This window comes from Drosophila arizonae, chromosome X (genome assembly GCF_054131065.1).
Source record: "Drosophila arizonae isolate 15081-1271.41 chromosome X, UAZ_ARI_1.0, whole genome shotgun sequence".
Taxonomy (NCBI): Eukaryota; Metazoa; Arthropoda; class Insecta; order Diptera; family Drosophilidae; genus Drosophila; species Drosophila arizonae.
The window spans coordinates 15,502,305-15,520,977 of NC_142927.1; the positions used below are offsets into that span (position 1 = coordinate 15,502,305).

Here is an 18,673-nt window from a genome sequence, read left to right on the forward strand (position 1 = left end):
TTTAAATTCAATAAAAATAGCGCAGTTAGCGCAGAGAACAGAGTATGAAAGCAACGTAAGCGATATAAATAACAAAATTAACCGGAAAATAAGAAAAGAGAAAACGGAAGAGCGCAGAGAGAGAGAGAGAGAGAGGAAAAAACACACGCACACACACAACACAAAGCTCAGGCGGCAGCTGTTAGGAATTTTTGTAGTTGCCTGCAGAATATTGAAATCACATAGTTAGTTGATGCCACTGCTGGTCCACGCTGACCGCACGGAGCTCGTGAGACGCCGAGGACAAGTCAAGGAAATGCAAAGCAATCAACATCATAAACAGAAGCAGCAGCAGCACCAGCACCGGATAAAGGAGCCAAAACAGGAGCTGAAGCAGCAGCAGCAGCAGCAGCTGAAGCAGTTGAAGCAGAAGCAAAGCGAATGCCAAAGACGCAATCATAGCCGTGGTATCTAAAGCCAGCAGCAACAACGCTAAGCACAACAAACGGCAGTAATTTTAACCGGAACAACAACAAGAGCAACAGCAGCTGAAAGGCATCCAAGTGCAAATAGAAGCAGCAGCAGCAGCAACTGTTGAAGAAAGCAAACGAAAACTTGTAGGCAACAGCTAAAGAAACCAATTTACATATTTAAGCTCGTAGCGTCCGGCAACCAGAAGCCAACTGCTGACAATCGGGCAGACAGTGAGTCAGTCAGTTAGTGAATCAGTGAGGCAGTGAGTCAGTCATTTGAATCAATAAGGCAATACAAATAGACGGCTCAAGTGCAGTCAGTCAGCTGCCCGTTGGATTGGGATTGAAATCAAAAAGCAGTTAGTTTCACACCTCAGTTGGCCGCCGCCAGCAGCTGGAAAGGATGCGTCTGCCATATCGTAATAAGAAAATCACCCTTTGGGTGCTTTTTGGCATAATTGTCGTCACAATGTTCCTATTCAAATTCACCGAGCTGCGCCCCACCTGTCTCTTCAAGCTGGACCCCACAAACGATTTGCCATCACAAATGGTGCGTATACAGGTAAGCATATATATGTATATATTCCACAAATATATATATGTATATATAAAAATATGTATATAGGCTATACATAGACACACTCACACATACATCGAGCTCAAGTTTATTTACACTTTAGGTTATATAGATAGGGTTAGGTATTAGGGGCGAATGATAAATCAAATTGCGGCCAGCATAGTGAGAGAGCATCGATAGATATAGATGTGTCGCTCGCATCTGGGAGCCCAAAGGACTGTATAACTAATTTCATGTTGACTGCACACGCTGACCCTAACCGCAAGCGATGCAAAGTCATTGGGGGATTTGCTGCTTATCGCTTGGTCGAACACCATTTTGTAAACATTAGTTGACCGAATGGCAACAAGAGCTGCAATTTTCTTCTTCTTCTTCTTCTTTTTTTTTTTTTTTGTGTTTGTTTGTTGGCCAATCGTGCCCACTGTGGTTGATTCACTGTACACACACACACACTTCAGCTGGAAGCCGATCAGGTGGAAAGCAAGCACAGACCCATTCACAACACACGACATACCCATTCACAATATATATTCACTCGATATACTCGAGCAGTGGACTTGTCCACAATGCCGACTGCAGTTTCGACCAATTTTTCAATTTTAAACTTAGATTAGTTCACTGCAGTCGGAGCGCTTTCGAATGCCGAGAGATGTGAGACTTCCCTTTGTTGTTGCTTGTTAATTGAATTTAAGTTGCATCATTATTGAGGCAGTTAAGCCTTTTGACCCAACTTAGTGTGTGTGTGTGCGTGTGTGTTTGGCCCCAATTCAATCAAATTGCTCTGATCAATAATTCATTATTGGGGAACATTCTGTTTGCGCTTGTCGCATTCTTATCTCATCAAAGCAGTCAGCCGATAAGGACGGACGGACGAACAAATAACAGCCAGCTAGAATTTCGCCTTATCGGATCGATTAAAAGTGCTGACTAACAGCCACGGAATTGGATGGGCGGTGGGCGGAGGTGGAGTTTGAGTTGGAGAAACCACAGTGTTAACCAATTGCCGAATCTCTCAGCAAACAACAAAATATGTTGTTATACACTCTCGATAGGGGAGGAGTCTCTACATTTCTCATAAATGGTGTAACAGCTGTGATAGAATACACAGAGCCAGAATACCACAGAAAGTAAATGCGATGGTAAAGCTTCCCAGCTCTGAGTTTTATTATTTATGGCGTTGACTTATGTTAGTTGTTACATTGCTAAGTAGTGTATTCGTGCTATATAAAAGCCAAATGCGATGTGCGATGTATCGGTCAGGCTTTTATCAGACTGCTCTAACTTCCATGCGAAATATTTTTCAAATTAAATTCAATCCGATATAATTGTCGGATATTTTTCTTAAAAGGCCCCATTGAGGTCTCTGGGATACATTTGCCAGATATTTACATTAAGTTATTATCGATACCAATACGATATATTTCCGATATATTTATGCGATATATCCAAAAACTTCATATGTTTATTAACAGAGCTCCATAACTTCTATACGATAGCTTCGATATTTCCATGCGACATTCCAACCAAATTTTTCCATACTATTCCATATTCCATATTAATTTTTATGCGATATATTAGTATTAGTATATCTGGCAGTCATCCATAATTTCTATGTATAAATCAGATATTTCCATTTTCAGCCCACTATAACTTCTATGCGATATATGTATGTATTTGCCATATGATACTATGCACTCCTAACATATTCCTATAACTATTATCCGATACTTGAATCATAAGACTTTCTAATAACTCAAAAATCTCTTTGCATAGAGTAGTTAGATTTCGATAATTTTCTCAAATATATTGTCTTCTTCTTAACACAATTTCACGCATATTTTGTTCGCATTGAGTAAGTTGTTAAAGCGGCTCGTATTAGAGGCTTAGATTCTAGAGTAGAACGCCTGGGCCTAAGCATTTTTTAGCTGAGCACGAAAATCCTTTAAATTGACATTAATGCGACAGGCACGCCAAAGGTTAACGGGCTGCTGTTACCAATACCCACACACGTAGATAAACTTAGATGTATGTGTGTCTGTGTGTGTGTGTGTGTGTGTGTCTGTGTATATGTGAGTGTGGGGCCACGCAAATTCAGTTGACAGCTGCCTGGGGCACCTTGGCGACATCGTCGCTATGCTTCAGGCTCGCCGCCAGCAGCTGCTCATTCTCATAATTATCATCATTATCGTCGTGGAGACACACGTAATTTTTGCCTGCAACTTTTCTCTAATTTAATTTTTTCCTTTCCCCCCTCTTGCTGCCTTTTTTCTATTTTTTTTATTATATTTGCTCGGCTCTCCATCGTTCACCATCTAGAAATACGTCACAGATGACAATCAACGCTCCTATTCATACAACCGTGAGATGCCATTAATATTCATAGGTGGCGTGCCCAGGTCTGGCACGACATTAATGCGCGCCATGTTGGATGCTCATCCCGATGTGCGGTAAGTTTACACCCAAAAACAACCAACCAACATTGCTCCCTGGCTGCCTAGTGCCCCCCGCCTCCCCAAATTCCCCAACTCCCTAACTCCCCAGCGCCCTGCATCATCAACACACACTTGAAAGCCGGCCCACAATCGGCACTCAGCACTCAGCTCACTTGTGTCCACGCAACCCCATACGAATGGCTGAATGGCTTGCCTGGCTCACAATGTGGGGCTAACAAAGGCAACAGGTCAAGCTTTACATGACAGCCACAAGAAACTGTTTTATGTTGCATGTTCATACACTTTTCAAATATGTCCGACTGGCTAAGGCACATTATTATTAGGTTCCTCTAACTAGCAGCGATGAGTAATTCAATATTATTCTGAATATAATACAGTTATATATAGTCTTTTTTGAACCGAAGAGTTTGTAGGTTAACGTAGGAAGAAATAATATACTTTACTTATTAAAATTGGAGCAATATTACGATTATAGCGAGTACAGTTTGTTTTTAGTTAGCCCACCGAGCATAGTCTTGAGGTCTGAGAACAGAAAATAGTTCCTGGGCGTCAGGCCAAAATCAGAAAGTAAATTACAGTAAATTTTATTCAACTTTATCACCATTTTTAACTGATTTATGATACGGTGCATTTGATAGATTGTGACAATCAGCGGTTGAGTTTCTTAGTCCGAATAATGTTTATCAAACCAAGCCTTGGCATAGCCAGTTTATCGACAGTGCCTTAGATTAGTTTAAGCACGAAATTCCCTTTGTATGCATAGGTTACTATATAAGAACATAATTATTTCATACCAATATAGATTGAATACTACCAAAGCTATACTTGTGATATGCCGACAACTATTGATTGAGAGAGAGTATTCAAGTATTCCTTAGAGTGAACCTAGCTGATTAAGAGACAGTTCTTACCATAGATGGGCAAGGTTCAGAGCAGTTCGAGAGACCAGATAAATGACCTACAGCAATCTATGCTATACCTATATGAATGCACAATCATCAATAATCAAACTACGCCTTTTATTCCAAAATCTATAAACCCGCTTCTGACTACTGTCAAGTATTTTCTTATGTATGTACTCGATAGTTTTTATATATACCATATGCATGCTTAAATATTTGTCTGATATGCTGCTGGAGTCTCCTTTCATGGAAAGCAATTTCATACACTTATGCCCGAAGAACTATTTTATCAAATGACTCAGAGTCACTTGAAGAGTAATTAAAATGATTTACTACTAAGTGCTAGTCAAACAATTAACGTGAAGTTAATCCTCTTAATTGTATTGCTAAATAATTAGCTTGTAGGCAAACAGGAATTATGTAAATGATAATAGCTGCTAAAGCGCTGCACAAAATAACTGTACAGCACGTAATCATCGTAGCAGGTGTTTGTTTATTTTGCAGCTATATCAAAATGTTATCGTTTATATATGTATTACACGATAGATAGCCGGCGACGCGTCGTGGCACCGGGGACTTGTCTGAAATGATGGATGGCTAAAACCTGCTGTCCAGTTGGTGCTTTTGCTTCGCCTTTTTCAATTGAATGAGCGCAGGGGGAGGTGAGGGGAAACCAAACCAACCAAAGAGCGGGTAACTTTGGATTTATTTCCGTGGCTCTGGCGTCACAGCATGAATTAGTTTATTAAGTTTATGCTACGCATGAGTAATTAGCCACGAATTTTTGCGCTGCTGACGTCTCCTTTGTGCCGTTAGCCAGTGAAACAGCGAGCCAGGTTGAGGGCGTGCCACAGCACAGAGAGACTGCATTACGGCGATACAAAGGACATCAAAAGGCTATGGGGTCCGTTAGGTGTCGACTTTTGCTTGCTTATTTTATTAACAATTTGCATTTTACGCCACTTCTCTCTATCTCTCTCTCTCTCACTCTGTGCACTGAATTCCGACTGCTGACTCCTCGACTTCTGGGTCTGCTGGAGCTGCTGGGTCTGCTGGGCTGCCGGCTGCTGACAGCAGTCAGCGCCACTTTTTCTGATGGCTGCACAGCACAATTTCCGCTATTTAAAAACTTACTTCCGCCCCGCAAGAGCCAGGGACGCCTTTAGTTAAATTTGTGCCAGCGCAGATACAGATACGCCTGCACAGCACAGATACAGATACGAGCAGCCATGTGTGCGTGCGTGTGTCTGTGTGTGTGTGTGTCTGTAGGGATGAATCCAATGTTTTTGCGCTGGCCTCGTTAGCTTTTGTTCGTCCGATTTGCATATAAGCCACGCGCATGTAATTGCTCCAAGATTATATATATTTGTTGAGCTTTGCCGCCGGCTTTGTCTAACTCGAGTTAGAAAATTGTGGAATTTGCCAGCGACTCGTGGCATCCGAAGCCCAATGCCTGGCCAACAAATGTCCACAGTTGGCAGTTTGCTTGCGCAACACGCTCAAATGGCCCTCAGTGAATAACGAGCAAATGGATTCCGCAGAGCAATAAAGCCATTTGAAATACTAGCAGGAATGCGATAGAAGAGTCCCTGGCACGGCATGCAAGCGGCGAAAAGTGAGCATTCAACAAGCAACTTGATATGCATGAGCATGGAGCTATGATATGATAGGGAGAGAATACTATTTGGATAGATGATATAAAGTCTGTGCGAAAGTTTAGAAGGAAGCTGGAGTTTTAGGCTGACTTTGTGAACAGATCACATAGGTGGATATCAAGGAAGATAGATAGATATTGATTAGACAACAGTCAAACGATTTTTCGAACTCGTTCTTTATATGCTCGATTATAAGATGGAAATAGTAATACAGTTCATCTTAATTGGAAAAATGAAAGCAGGAGTTTTGGGCTAACTTTAAGAACAGATCTTGCAAAGCTAATGCAGAAATCACATAGGTGGAGGTGGATATGAAGGAAGACATATAGATTCTGATATAGACAAGAGCCAACAGATTCTCAGATTCTTTCTTTATAATGTCGATCATAAGATGAAAGGAGTATATTAACTCTATATAATGCAGTTCATCTTAATTGGAACAACAACATTTATTCTGTTTACTTAAAGCTTGAAATTTGTAAAATGGCAATTAAGATATGTAAATACAATATATAATAAATGTATAAATATAAAAGCCGAGTATCAAAACGTTAACTGTTTAAAATCTTAAAATTTTTTACAAATTTGAAAAATATATTTGTATAAATATTTATGTATGTATATATAAATATTTATAAACTTTATTTCAAATGCTGAATGTGCCTAGCATTCTAAGCAATAAAAATGAAATCTATAAAATTAAAATTTCAATTATTTACACATACATATGTATATGCACATATCTACATTAATTTATTGCCTAAAATATTTCTGTGAAAATCTTAAATAAATAATATGATTTTGTTTATTAAATTTCTAGCTTAGATTTGCAGCCAAAATTTGTCACTTTAAATTGGTTTTTCAGGAATTCCACTTGAAATTTTCAATCCCAATTTTTGTCTGTCAACAAAATTTGATTTTTGTATTTCACAAAAAAGAAAAAAACACATCTTGGTCAAAATAATTTTGTCGTTGCTCTACCTTGTTTGCTTGCACCCAATATTGATTTAAATGGCCTTTCGTCGGTCTCTCAGTAAAGTATGCAACATTTATTAGCCAGTCCGGCTTTTATATTAAATATCGGGCCTAATTGCTTTAACTGAAATTCAGTTCAGTTCACTCTCGCATGCACAGAGAGTTGTGCATGCCGGCACGCCTCTCACCTCTCACCTCTCGCCTCTGGCATTTCGTGCGCCACAAGAATTCATAATTATTGCATTCAGGGAATGTAATTAAAATATTTCAGCATCAACTGACCTGGACGTACGTAGCCTAATTGATTTTGCTTAAATTCTGGGGGCTGTGGCTAGACAAAGTCCTTTACAGCTCCGGCACTTGCCTTAAATTGTAGTCCAACGGCATCTGCTCAATTGCCGAGTGGATGCTGTTAATTCGCGAATTACGCAAAGAACTGCCGGCCGGGCCAAGAGTGGGTCGGGGTGGGGCGAGGGAGGGCGAGGTAGGGCGAGCTTGTTGTTTGCTCGAAATTTTCGCAATTTAACGCTTCAATGTTGAGCGTTGTTGAGTGCAACAGAGGCAAGTCGAGGCGAGTGGCGAGTGGCGAGAGGCGAGTCAAGTGAGCGCTAACCATTTAGTCGATTGCATTAGCAAAAGCCCAAAGCTGAATTGTTTTGAGGCGTGATGCGGGCATGGAGCACGCTGCGTTTCAAAACCCGGCGATATCAAACATCATTGTTGTTTCGCTGTTTTGCAACATGGTCGAATACCATGATTCCACTGCAGCCCAACCCTCACACACACACACACTCTCACACACATACACATGCACATATTTTACCTTCCATTTATCCTTCCGGTCTGCTGGTGCAGCTGCTCCTGCTGTGCTGCATTGCTGCATTGCCCGGCCTTTGCTTATTCGCTTTTGTATGTCTCATCCATTTAGCTGCGGGCAGGAGACGCGCGTCATTCCGCGCATTCTGCAGCTGCGCTCGCACTGGCTGAAGTCCGAAAAGGAATCGCTGCGCCTGCAGGAGGCGGGCATCACCAAGGAGGTCATGAACAGTGCCATCGCGCAATTCTGCTTGGAAATCATTGCGAAGCATGGTGAACCGGCGCCGCGCTTATGTAACAAGGATCCGCTGACTCTCAAAATGGGCTCCTATGTAATCGAGCTATTTCCCAATGTAAGCACATGCCACACCCCCTCACATATACACACACACAGAGAGAGAGAGAGAGCTGTAACTTGATTTACAGTATTTGTTTGTATTTCCCTCTAATTGACGTAGGCTAAATTCCTATTCATGGTGCGGGACGGACGTGCAACGGTTCATTCGATTATATCCCGCAAGGTGACAATCACCGGATTCGATTTGAGCAGCTATCGCCAGTGCATGCAGAAATGGAATCACGCCATCGAGCTAATGCACGAACAGTGCCGCGACATTGGCAAGGATCGATGCATGATGGTGAGTAGAGAAAGAGATAAGGAGAGAGGAAGAAGGAGAGCAGTAGTAGTAGTAGCCAGGTGAGGGCGGATGCTTGACAGACGACAGTTGACAGTGGACAGTTGACAGTTGTCAGCTGGACATGTGGCACACAGACACACACACAAACAGAGAGAGTAAAAGTTAGTTAATTTTTAATGGATGCTAGAATGCTAGGATGCTAGCTCATTTTATTTTTATTTAATTTATTTACAATTGAAATTATTTTAAACTGCACGAATTTCAAAGCATAAATAAATAATAATAATAGTAATATGCCAGTATAAATTATATATTAATTATATTTTGATTATATCCTTATATTTATATTTTGATAAGCTTCTTTTTATGTATTAACTTTAAGACTTAAGCTTAGACTTAGACTTAGTCTTAGCATACTCTGCTTCATCTTCATTGCCCTTGAGTTCTACTTAAGTCTCATTAGCTTAAGCACAGGCTTTAACTAGACAGCGCAAGCAATAGAGAAATAGTTAAAGGCAACAACTGCTGATAATTCTTAACTTCATTCAATATTAATATAATAAACTGACTGAATGACAAAGCTATTTGTCAAATGGCAAATCCTTTCAAATTAATTAAAACTAATTCCGTAGACGATATTAAATCATTTGAATGCATTACATAGTAATAATTAATTTTAAGTGAATTGTAAGAGCTCTCCCTGTGTTTCTCTGTCTATGCTTATGCTATGCCCTCTCTATGTTCCTTTGCCCATGTTTCTCTCCGTATGTTCCTCTATCTCTGTTCGCTGACTACATCTGAGCGAATGCAGAACTAAATCATTCTTAAATTGAAACTCATGACACTCAAACGTGTTGTGATGTTTATGAATCCTTCCTATCAAAGGGAGCAAAGCCAAGTATACTTGAATATCGGAAACGATGATGAGAAACTCCTCTGAATATCCAACAAATCTCTAGTAATTCGCTTTGTCCAACTTGAAATTTACTTAACGTGAATTTACTGCCCAAAAGTTAATTGTAAATTTCAATAATATTTTATTTTGTTTATTTTTAATATTAATGACATAATTTAATTATAATAATCATTAATCATTAGCACGATCAAAATGTTTGCAGCCCTGACGTTGAGCCTCGTATTGATTTGTGTTTGTAATTGTTGGTTATTCAAGTCATAATTGCAAATCCCATAAAGCAGAGCAATTTGAGTAATTATATTGAAATTTATGGCATTGTGTGTATTATAAAATATATTTAAATGCCATTAAAATTGAAATTTATTGCCATGGTCCATTGTTATTAAGGCAGTCAACAGATTAATGTAAAACATGTTTTTTTTTTTTAATTTTTAAAACACATTTCAGTGTCAATTAGAAATTGGCGAGGCATTAAATATAATTAAAGTGCTGAACAAAATGAAATTAATTTATTTTAGCTTGAATTATCAAAAATAAATATTATTCATTAGCAATTAGTAATTTAACTAATTTATTAATTTAGAAAATGTACAAATAATTTTGTATGTAACGCTAAAAACAATAATAAATATTAAATATAAATTATATATTTAATTTATATTTAATAATTAGTGACTACTATTTAGGAATTAAATAAAATATATATTCCGAATATTTTGTTTAATAATAAACTTATTATAATAGTGCTATAATTAGTATTATTCATTTAACCTTAGCTAATTTTATTTATTTATCAGTATATGTTGATTTATTATTATTTATTTATTTAAACACCTTTTTAAAATTATTTCCATGTTTTATTCTCATGTTATTGCAATTACTAAATGCATTTGATCCTCTTTGCCTTCTCTTAGGTCTACTATGAGCAGCTGGTGCTGCATCCGGAGGAGTGGATGCGCAAGATCTTGAAGTTCTTGGACGTGCCGTGGAACAGTGCGGTGCTGCACCACGAGGAGTTCATCAACAAGCCCAACGGTGTGCCGCTGTCCAAGTGAGTAGCAGCTGCAGCATTTGGTTGCCCCATCAGCTAATTGCGAAACTCTGCGACATTCTCAAACGTTTTCTCTTACTTTGTTGTTGATGCACCCTTTGTTAGAGTGGAGCGGTCATCGGACCAGGTCATCAAGCCGGTCAATCTTGAGGCGCTGTCCAAGTGGGTGGGCCATATACCCGGCGATGTGGTGCGCGACATGGCCGACATTGCGCCCATGCTCTCCGTGCTGGGCTACGATCCGTATGCGAATCCGCCGGACTACGGTAAGCCAGATGCATGGGTGCAGGACAATACATCTAAGGTATGTGCAACAAACAATCAGACAGGCAGACAGCGTCGCAGCGTCAGTCAGATGTGTTCAGTCAGTCAATCGGTCCGGCATGGAATGGCACACACACACACACACACACACACAGAGACACAGACACACCAACCTCTCGACCATTACCCAATTCCATTTCCATTTTCATTTCCATTTCCATTCACGCTCTCGCCTGCCACCCCGATCAGCCATGTCCGGATCCGGATATCCCCAAAGCATTCAACATGGCGGCCATCCTTTTTGTTGTCGTTCCAGTTAACATTTTGTGTTGCCATCTTCATTGTCATCCTCACTTACATTTTTTTTCGCTCTGCACGATTCTATTTTTTTTTTGTTCACTTTTTGCCGCCACAGTAGTTGTTGCCGTTGTCGTTGTTGCTGCAGTTGCTCGGCTCTTTGTCGCTCCCGTTGGCTTCTGTCATTGCCATATTTTGCACTTTTGCTTTGTGACCACGATTGTTGGCCATATTCGCAGATAACGTGCTGTTGAGCTCTCCTTATTCTTTTGCACAAAAAGCTGGAACACACAGCTAAAGCGGGCTGACTACGATGCAACCAGCTGCTGTGGCTGCTGTTGCCTGTTGGTCTATCAAGTCAACTGGCTTTGTCTCTAGTCCGATTGTACACAAAGAGAAAGAGAGAGAGAGAGAGAGAGAGGAAAAGAGAGTTGACTTTGGCAGCGCTTTAAACGGAAATGACTTCAAGTCCTTAAATTGATTAAAACATTTTAAAAACTTGACTAATTCGGCATTTGCATTGAAAACTTTTCAAAAATCTCTCCAAGAATTTCAGACAGCAACAATTTAATCTGCAAATCCTGCGCTTTATAGAGTATCTGTTGAGCTGGTCAACTCGAGCGATTGAGAGAGCTTTTCTAACTTGTTACACGCGACTTTATATATATTTTTTGTTCTGTTTTGTTTTGTGTTTGTTTGTTTGTTTCTTGCACTCGCCTTTTTTGCACTTGTTCTATTTTTATTTTTATATTTATATATATATATCTTTTATTTTTTGTTGTTTTTTTTTTTTTTTTGTATTTTTATTTATTCCAGGCACTTAAACATGCATTGCTGCTGCTATTGTCGCCATTGTTGTTGTTGCTGTGGTTTTTGAAGCTCTGCTTCCTGAGGGCACACACACACACACACACACACACAGAGACACAACACGACACATGCCTGGTGCATATGCATGTTGTGCTGCCATATCGATAGCCAGGATAATAATGACGTTTGGCCACCCATTGTTGAATCAGATACATGACTTTAGGGCACACTTAGGCTATTTATATGCATGTACATACATATACAATATATATATACACATATACGCTTTTTCATGCATATACATATATTTCATATAGACTATGCCCACATATAAATATATTCTGCATTCATTTGTGGGTTTGCATTTTTTATGCCCCGAGCCCATTGTCAATGGGCATTCAGGGTATTATGGCTTTAATAATTAAAGGAGCTCCGTCATGGCATATCTCCGTAGAGTATATACATATATTCCAAGCCCCGTCTGTCTGTCTCACCTGTCTGTCCGTGTTTTTTCCAAGGTGCTAAATGTATAAATGACGTGACAAATATTCAATTGAATATGTAGATCATATGCTAAAGAGGCCAGCTTGTTAACCACACACAGGACGGTGCTGGTAGAGGCACATGAGCTGATTGCTCGGCTCTCAGGGTATCTGTCCGCCGGATACGCTCGACTGGAGCCATCGGACTTGTTCATTAATGCAGCTAATGCTGCAAGCACTGACTTTTCCAGATTTGCATAAGCATATATAAATGTATATATACCATAAGCATATACATGTATATATATAGATATATATGTGTGTGTGTGTGTGTGCTTGCATATAAAATATATGAATATAAATTACAATATTTATGGCTCCATACGCGCAGCGCATTAAATAGCTCTTGTTGCAATTTAGTCGTCGAGCCCGGGAAGCCAAACGAATTTTCCATTATGAGGCAAATAATAAATTACATGCAACTGCTACAGTTGCTGTTGCTGCTGCTGCTGCTGTTGCTGCTGCTGCTGTTGTTGCTGCTGCTGCTGCTGTTGCTGCTGTGTGGCAACCTAGAGGCATATCCTGTTCAGTTGAGAGTCCTGCGCAGCTGCTTGCCACAGACGCGTTAAATTAGCGGCTAATTAATTAGAGCAGCTTTGTTGAGTCGCTGAGTGCCATCCCCCACGCCCCCGGCCACCCGCCAGCGAGCTGGCTGGCGATGCACTTGAAGCTTGACAACTGCAACTGGAAAGCTGAAAGCTGAAAGCTGAAAACGGTCGACATTTGCTCGAGGACTGCTCATAAATTAAAATTTGCAAGCATCTGACAGACAAGGAGCAGCAGCAGCAGCAGCAGCAGCAGCGGCTGCTGTGGCATGAATTGCCTCTTACGCTTGGCCGCTTGAATTTGCCTGCCAGCTGCAATGTGTTGCACGTGTCGCAGTTGCTGCACCTGCTGCAGTTGCAGTTGCACTTGCAGTTGCAGTTGGCGTTGCGGTTGAAAACGTTGCATTTGAAATGATTTCGACTGCAGCTTTGATTTTTACGCTGCTCCTGCTGTTGCTGCTTCTGCTGTTGCTGCTTCTGCTGTTGCTGCTCCTGCTGTTGCTGTTGTTGCTCCCGCTGTTGCTGCTGCAGCTGTCACAACACGAAATTCAGCATTTTCACAGATGAAATGTTCGGCGGTGGCTGAGTGGTTCCGATGGGGCTGGGGTGGCTCGACATAACTGCCAATTTAAGCTGCAGCCAGCTCGATACCTGTGCGGTCGACGCATTTACTAGCAATTGAAATGCCAGCAGCAGCAGAGATGCCAGCAATAAATGTTACCAGTTCAATACCCACACACACACACAAATACATATATACACACACACATACACATATATATATATGTGAAGGGCGTCAACTGCAATTATAATCAATTGAAAGGCCGCCAATTATATTTTATGTGCGTAATTTATGTTAATTGCAAAATTTTAAAATAAATTGCATTTTTATCGCCCTGCCGCCATGGCCCTGGGCTGTACATTATCAAAATTTTTGTCACAAAAAAAAAAAAAGAAATGAAATGAGTTAATAAATAAATAAAGAGAGAAATTAAATTAAAAATTAATGGAACAAGCGTGTTAAATGACAGCAGCCAACGTGCGACGTGCCGGAGCATGAAAGCATTTGCCATGCTCAATTAATTTTGCCAACTCCAATCAATGTACACTGAAATATATGTATGTATGTATGCATAAATCTAGCTGGATTGCGTAGAGAGCGTATTGATTTAATAAGTGAAATATGCTTGTGGCTCTGCTCTGATTGACGATTAATTTGCTTGTCAAGACTGAAGCACTTACCTTGGGGCTGCCTGCATAATCCTTTGAGCATAGATGGGGCCAGCTCTAGACTAAGCCCCCATTAATGTGCAATACAGTAACAACAATTACAAAAACAAAAACAATAGCAACAGCAGCAGCAGCAGCAGCAACAACAATGCATAAATAACAGACTATAAATAATCCGAGCAGCTGCAGCTCGCTCGACATTCATATGAAGCTGAAATGATGTTTAAATAAAAATATGCACATTTCCGTATATATTTGCATATGTGTGCATAAGTGTGCATGGGTGTCTAGTAGCATATATGTATGTAAGTGGGGGCAGAGGGGGACTTTGTGTGTCTATAAATCGTATTCATATTCATGTTTAATCTCATATGTCTCATGTTCTTATTCTTTCGTCTTATTCTTTTGCTGTAGCTAAAAGCCAATCGAATGCTCTGGGAAAGTAAGGCGAAACAAGTGCTGCAGATGGACACGGATGATAATAATAACAACAATAATAACAACAACAACAACAACAACAATAACAATAATAATGAGAATAATAATAATAAAATAATGACAGAGCAACAGCAGGCGGATCAGGAACTGCAACAGGAGCAGGAACAGCAGAGGCCAAAGGATGTCATCACGATAAAGCAGCTGCCGTCAAACTTCAACAGCAACAGCAACAGCCACAACAACAAGAACAGTAACAACAACAACAACAATAATAATAACAATGGCAAGCAATATGTCGGCGCACTTGAGGACACATGATATCCGCATATACCCATAAGATTACCACGCGGCAAGCATTGAGCTGACGACAACACACAGTAACAACATCAACAACAACTAAAACAACAACAACATCAACAGCGACAACATCAGCAACATCAGCAACAGCAACAATGCGCATGGCAACAGACAAGCATCAAATGTTGGCAAACCAATTTCAAATTGTATTATACCAAGTAAACGCATATGCATATGCAGATATATATACCTAAATATACATGCATACATATATGCTACATCTTTGCCACAGTTGTGCACGAGTGTGCGTGTGTGTGTAATGCGTTCAAGCGATTTAAAGACACATTTGCCGCATCGAAGACACAATTTTATACATATATACATAATATTGATGTAAACATAATTTAAACATGTTTAGCGAATACCACCAAAAAAAAACATTTAATAATAGTAATAAATAATAACAAATAAAAATAGAATTCGTTGCAGGGCGCGCTCACTGCAAAGCTCCTCTTTTAAGTACTATTCCCACAATATTGTTAAAGGAACGCGAGTAAATTGTAAATTTAAATATATAATATATATATTTAATTTTTATATGGCCCTTGGCCAATTTTTAAGAGGAATTTTATGAACGTTTTTTGCAAGAACTGTAACATTTGATTTTTATTGATTTTTTTTTTTTTTTTAATTTAATTAATTCTGTACAGTTTTCATGAATAACATTTTTTTTTTTTTAAGTTTAAATACCTTTTTTCTGAATCTCAAGCTCTCAAACAATATAAAAATATATACATATTTTTTTTATACACATTTATAATGTTGAACACTTATAATAACAAAGAACAACAACAAAAAAGCAAGAAAAAACATTTGAAAGAGCTTTTAATAACGATATTTCAAATACATTAACAACAACAACAAAATCAAGTGTGCATATATTTATACAAAATTATAGTTAAAAACAAAATCAAAGCAAATGAAATGAAGAAGCTTAAACAGTTTTTAGCATAGCATAATATAATTATATATATAAATACTTTTTTTTTTAAATAAACTTTTTTTGTTGCAATAAATTGACTGAATGTTGTAGCATCATATGCATACTACACATACACTTATACACATACACATATAAATGTCTAAAGTTAATTAAAGTTAAAGTTACAAGTGTCGTACAGTGTGTGCATGTATATGTGTGACTTTGAAACTAAATAATTAAATAAATGTATTTATAATTAAAATTGAAAAAAAAAAAATGAAAAACACAAAGAGGACTACAAATGCGCCTAGGCCTTATAACTAAGAGCTGTTGATGTTTATAGGGCTTAATTCTAATTAAAATAAACTCGGGGGAATGTTTTTTTTTCTCTTTTTGTCTTCCTTTTGTATGTTTATTTAGAGCAGCCACTGTAGCACGCACGCACGCACACACACACACACAGCTGATGCATTGCTCTCCGTCCCCACGCTCGTGTGCGTGGTGTATGCGTGTGTCGCTGTGTGTGTGTGTATATGTGCAAAAGGGATAGCAAGCTTGTACTTATCGTTAGCTTAAGTCTATGGCAATTTGATTAATTTTTAGTCAAAACTATTTAATTTTTGCACCGTGTTAAAAAAAATTTAAAAAAAAAAATAAAATTGCTGACAATAAATGGAAAAATATGAATTAAATAAAACAAACAACTTAGCACAGCAAAAAAACTATAGAAGAAATGAAAGAAAAAATCTGTCAAATATATTTGCTGTCTGCCTCACTCTCGTGGCACACGCGTTTGTGTTTGTGTGCGTAAATAAATTGTGAATCTAAATGTAAACTATTTTTGTTAGCTTCTTAAGGGGGAAACTATGTTTTAAATAATTACCCAATATCCAATATGATATATCTAAGCATTGAATAGCTACGACTACGTATGTACATACATATATAAGTGAATGTCATAACAAACAACTACAACAACAAATTGTGGGTGTGAAGGGAAGCAGCGTGCATGCAGCTGACAGACAATCAAAGCTCAAATACACTTAAAAAGGGAAAAGTTTAAAAAAAATAAATATTTAACAAAAATATAAAAAAAAAAATGAATCTTAATGAATGTTTAGCAAATTTCAATTGATGTATGTATTTATCTCAAAATTGTAACTAAGCTGTTCGCGTGCACACGCTGCCGGATCCAATGGGAATTCATGAAAAATAGTATAAATATTAATGCAATATACCGAGAACTGTCATTAAACCAATAAGAAACACATAAGCCACATAGCATATACAAAACACACGCAAAATAATAGATTAAGCTAAGCGAATTGTACAATATTTATTAAAGACAACAACAACAACAAGAACAAGAGCAGCAGGCAAAAGGAGAAGGATGAAAGCGTTAAGAAACCATAAAATAAAATAAAAATATATTAAATATATTCTAAACTGAAAAAATACAAATAATAAATAATAACAGTTAAAAATTATATTAAACATTGTGTATTTATTTTGCTTTTGTTTATTCCGGCTATTACGTTAGTTGCCTCTTTTGTTAGCCAACAATTAAGTAAATAATCCACGCTCAGCTACAAATATAAATAGAGAATTCAGTACAGTCAAGTTTTATCTATGTATATAAGGCAAATACATACTGAAATACATTAGAAGGAGTCTCACGCATTAAATGTATACCAAAGTCTTAAGAATCTTAAAAATCAAAAATCTAATATAGTCGACTCTCTTTGAATAATTAAGGTTTGAAATATTACAGAGATTCTGTAGGGGACCTGTGTTAGCTTTTAATTAATGAGAGGTTCTAAAAATCGCAGGTTTGCCATAAGGAGAGTCGACTGCACATATACTCCTTATTCCAATACTAACCTTGCGCAATAATCCATAAAACTAAACTTGATGCATTTAGCTCTTAGAGTCTTCCAGCAATGCTCAAGTACAATCAAGTCTCAAAAGTTAACGCTAAGTACAGCTACAGCATACTCTATCTATAGTAAAAAATATTGCCGCATATGACATATAAGGCTAAAGCTACTCGCATATGAACCAGAAGAAGGAGCTTGAGCTGGCATCTTATTCATGGGCTTTAGGAGTATATCAAAGCAATACCAAGCCAAAATCCCACTGACTGCTTGCCCACTCAATTGTCTCTGAAGATCATCCAACCACAGCCACAGCCCCATCATTAAATTGGAAAAAAATGGTTCATAGATATGATGGTATAACACTTTAATTTCTTCTTTTTTTTACTTTTTCTTTTAATTGGTGTTGATGATGTTTTATTTGGAAGAAATGTACATTTCTTGATCAATAAAAAAAAGTGGTATTTCTCATGTTTTGCTTGTTCTGGAGTAGTGTGAATAAGCTAATAATGAGTATTTAGTTCATTCTTTTACTTTTATTAAAATTGTTGGCATTGGTTTCTTTTCTTCTTTGGTTTTTGTTTAAATGTAGTTTTACGAAAAAATTTTATTTATTTATTTATTCCTCTTCCTCCTCTTCTTCCTCCTCCTCTTCTTCCTCCTCTTCTTCCTCTTCTTCCTCCTCCTCTTCCTCTTCATCTTCCTCGGCCTCCTCGTCCTCCTCCTCGACGACCTCCTCCTCGACCTCATCCTCATCCTCAACGATGTCCTCATCGGCCTTGGCGTCCTCCTCACCCTCGGGTGTCTCGGGCTCACCGGCCTTCTTGCCTGGTCGTTCGCCGAACCACTTTGGCAGTTTGGCTATATTGGGATAGAGGGGTGAAATATGGAAATCAGTATCAGTATCACGATATCTAAGCACATGGGCACATAGAGACATGGAAAACATGGCACGACAA

The 18,673-nt window shown here is 38.5% G+C and overlaps 2 protein-coding genes across 21 annotated transcripts in view; one reads left to right on the top strand and one right to left on the bottom strand.

Moving 5' to 3' along the window:
• On the top strand, window positions 1-18,326 carry Tpst (tyrosylprotein sulfotransferase). Of its 2 annotated transcripts, none has more exons than XM_018016148.2 (7): window positions 1-1,014; window positions 3,346-3,476; window positions 7,943-8,183; window positions 8,289-8,468; window positions 10,299-10,435; window positions 10,541-10,739; window positions 14,538-18,326. In XM_018016148.2, the coding sequence occupies exons 1-7, from the start codon at window positions 856-858 to the stop codon at window positions 14,877-14,879; spliced, it is 1,389 nt and encodes a 462-aa protein (XP_017871637.1). In that variant the 5' UTR covers window positions 1-855; the 3' UTR covers window positions 14,880-18,326. The 2 variants fall into 2 exon arrangements, with proteins under 2 accessions (XP_017871637.1, XP_017871638.1); XM_018016149.2 differs by having other exon boundaries at window positions 10,541-10,701; window positions 14,538-14,709.
• The window catches only part of up (Troponin T, skeletal muscle), a 10,316-nt gene continuing 9,707 nt past the window's right edge, over window positions 18,065-18,673 (bottom strand). For all 19 annotated transcript variants that reach the window (XM_018016165.2, XM_018016163.2, XM_089474669.1 and 16 more), the window contains one exon: window positions 18,065-18,575. In XM_018016165.2, the coding sequence (XP_017871654.1) occupies window positions 18,334-18,575 (242 nt within the window). In that variant the 3' untranslated portion in view covers window positions 18,065-18,333. The remainder of the gene's footprint in view (window positions 18,576-18,673) is intronic.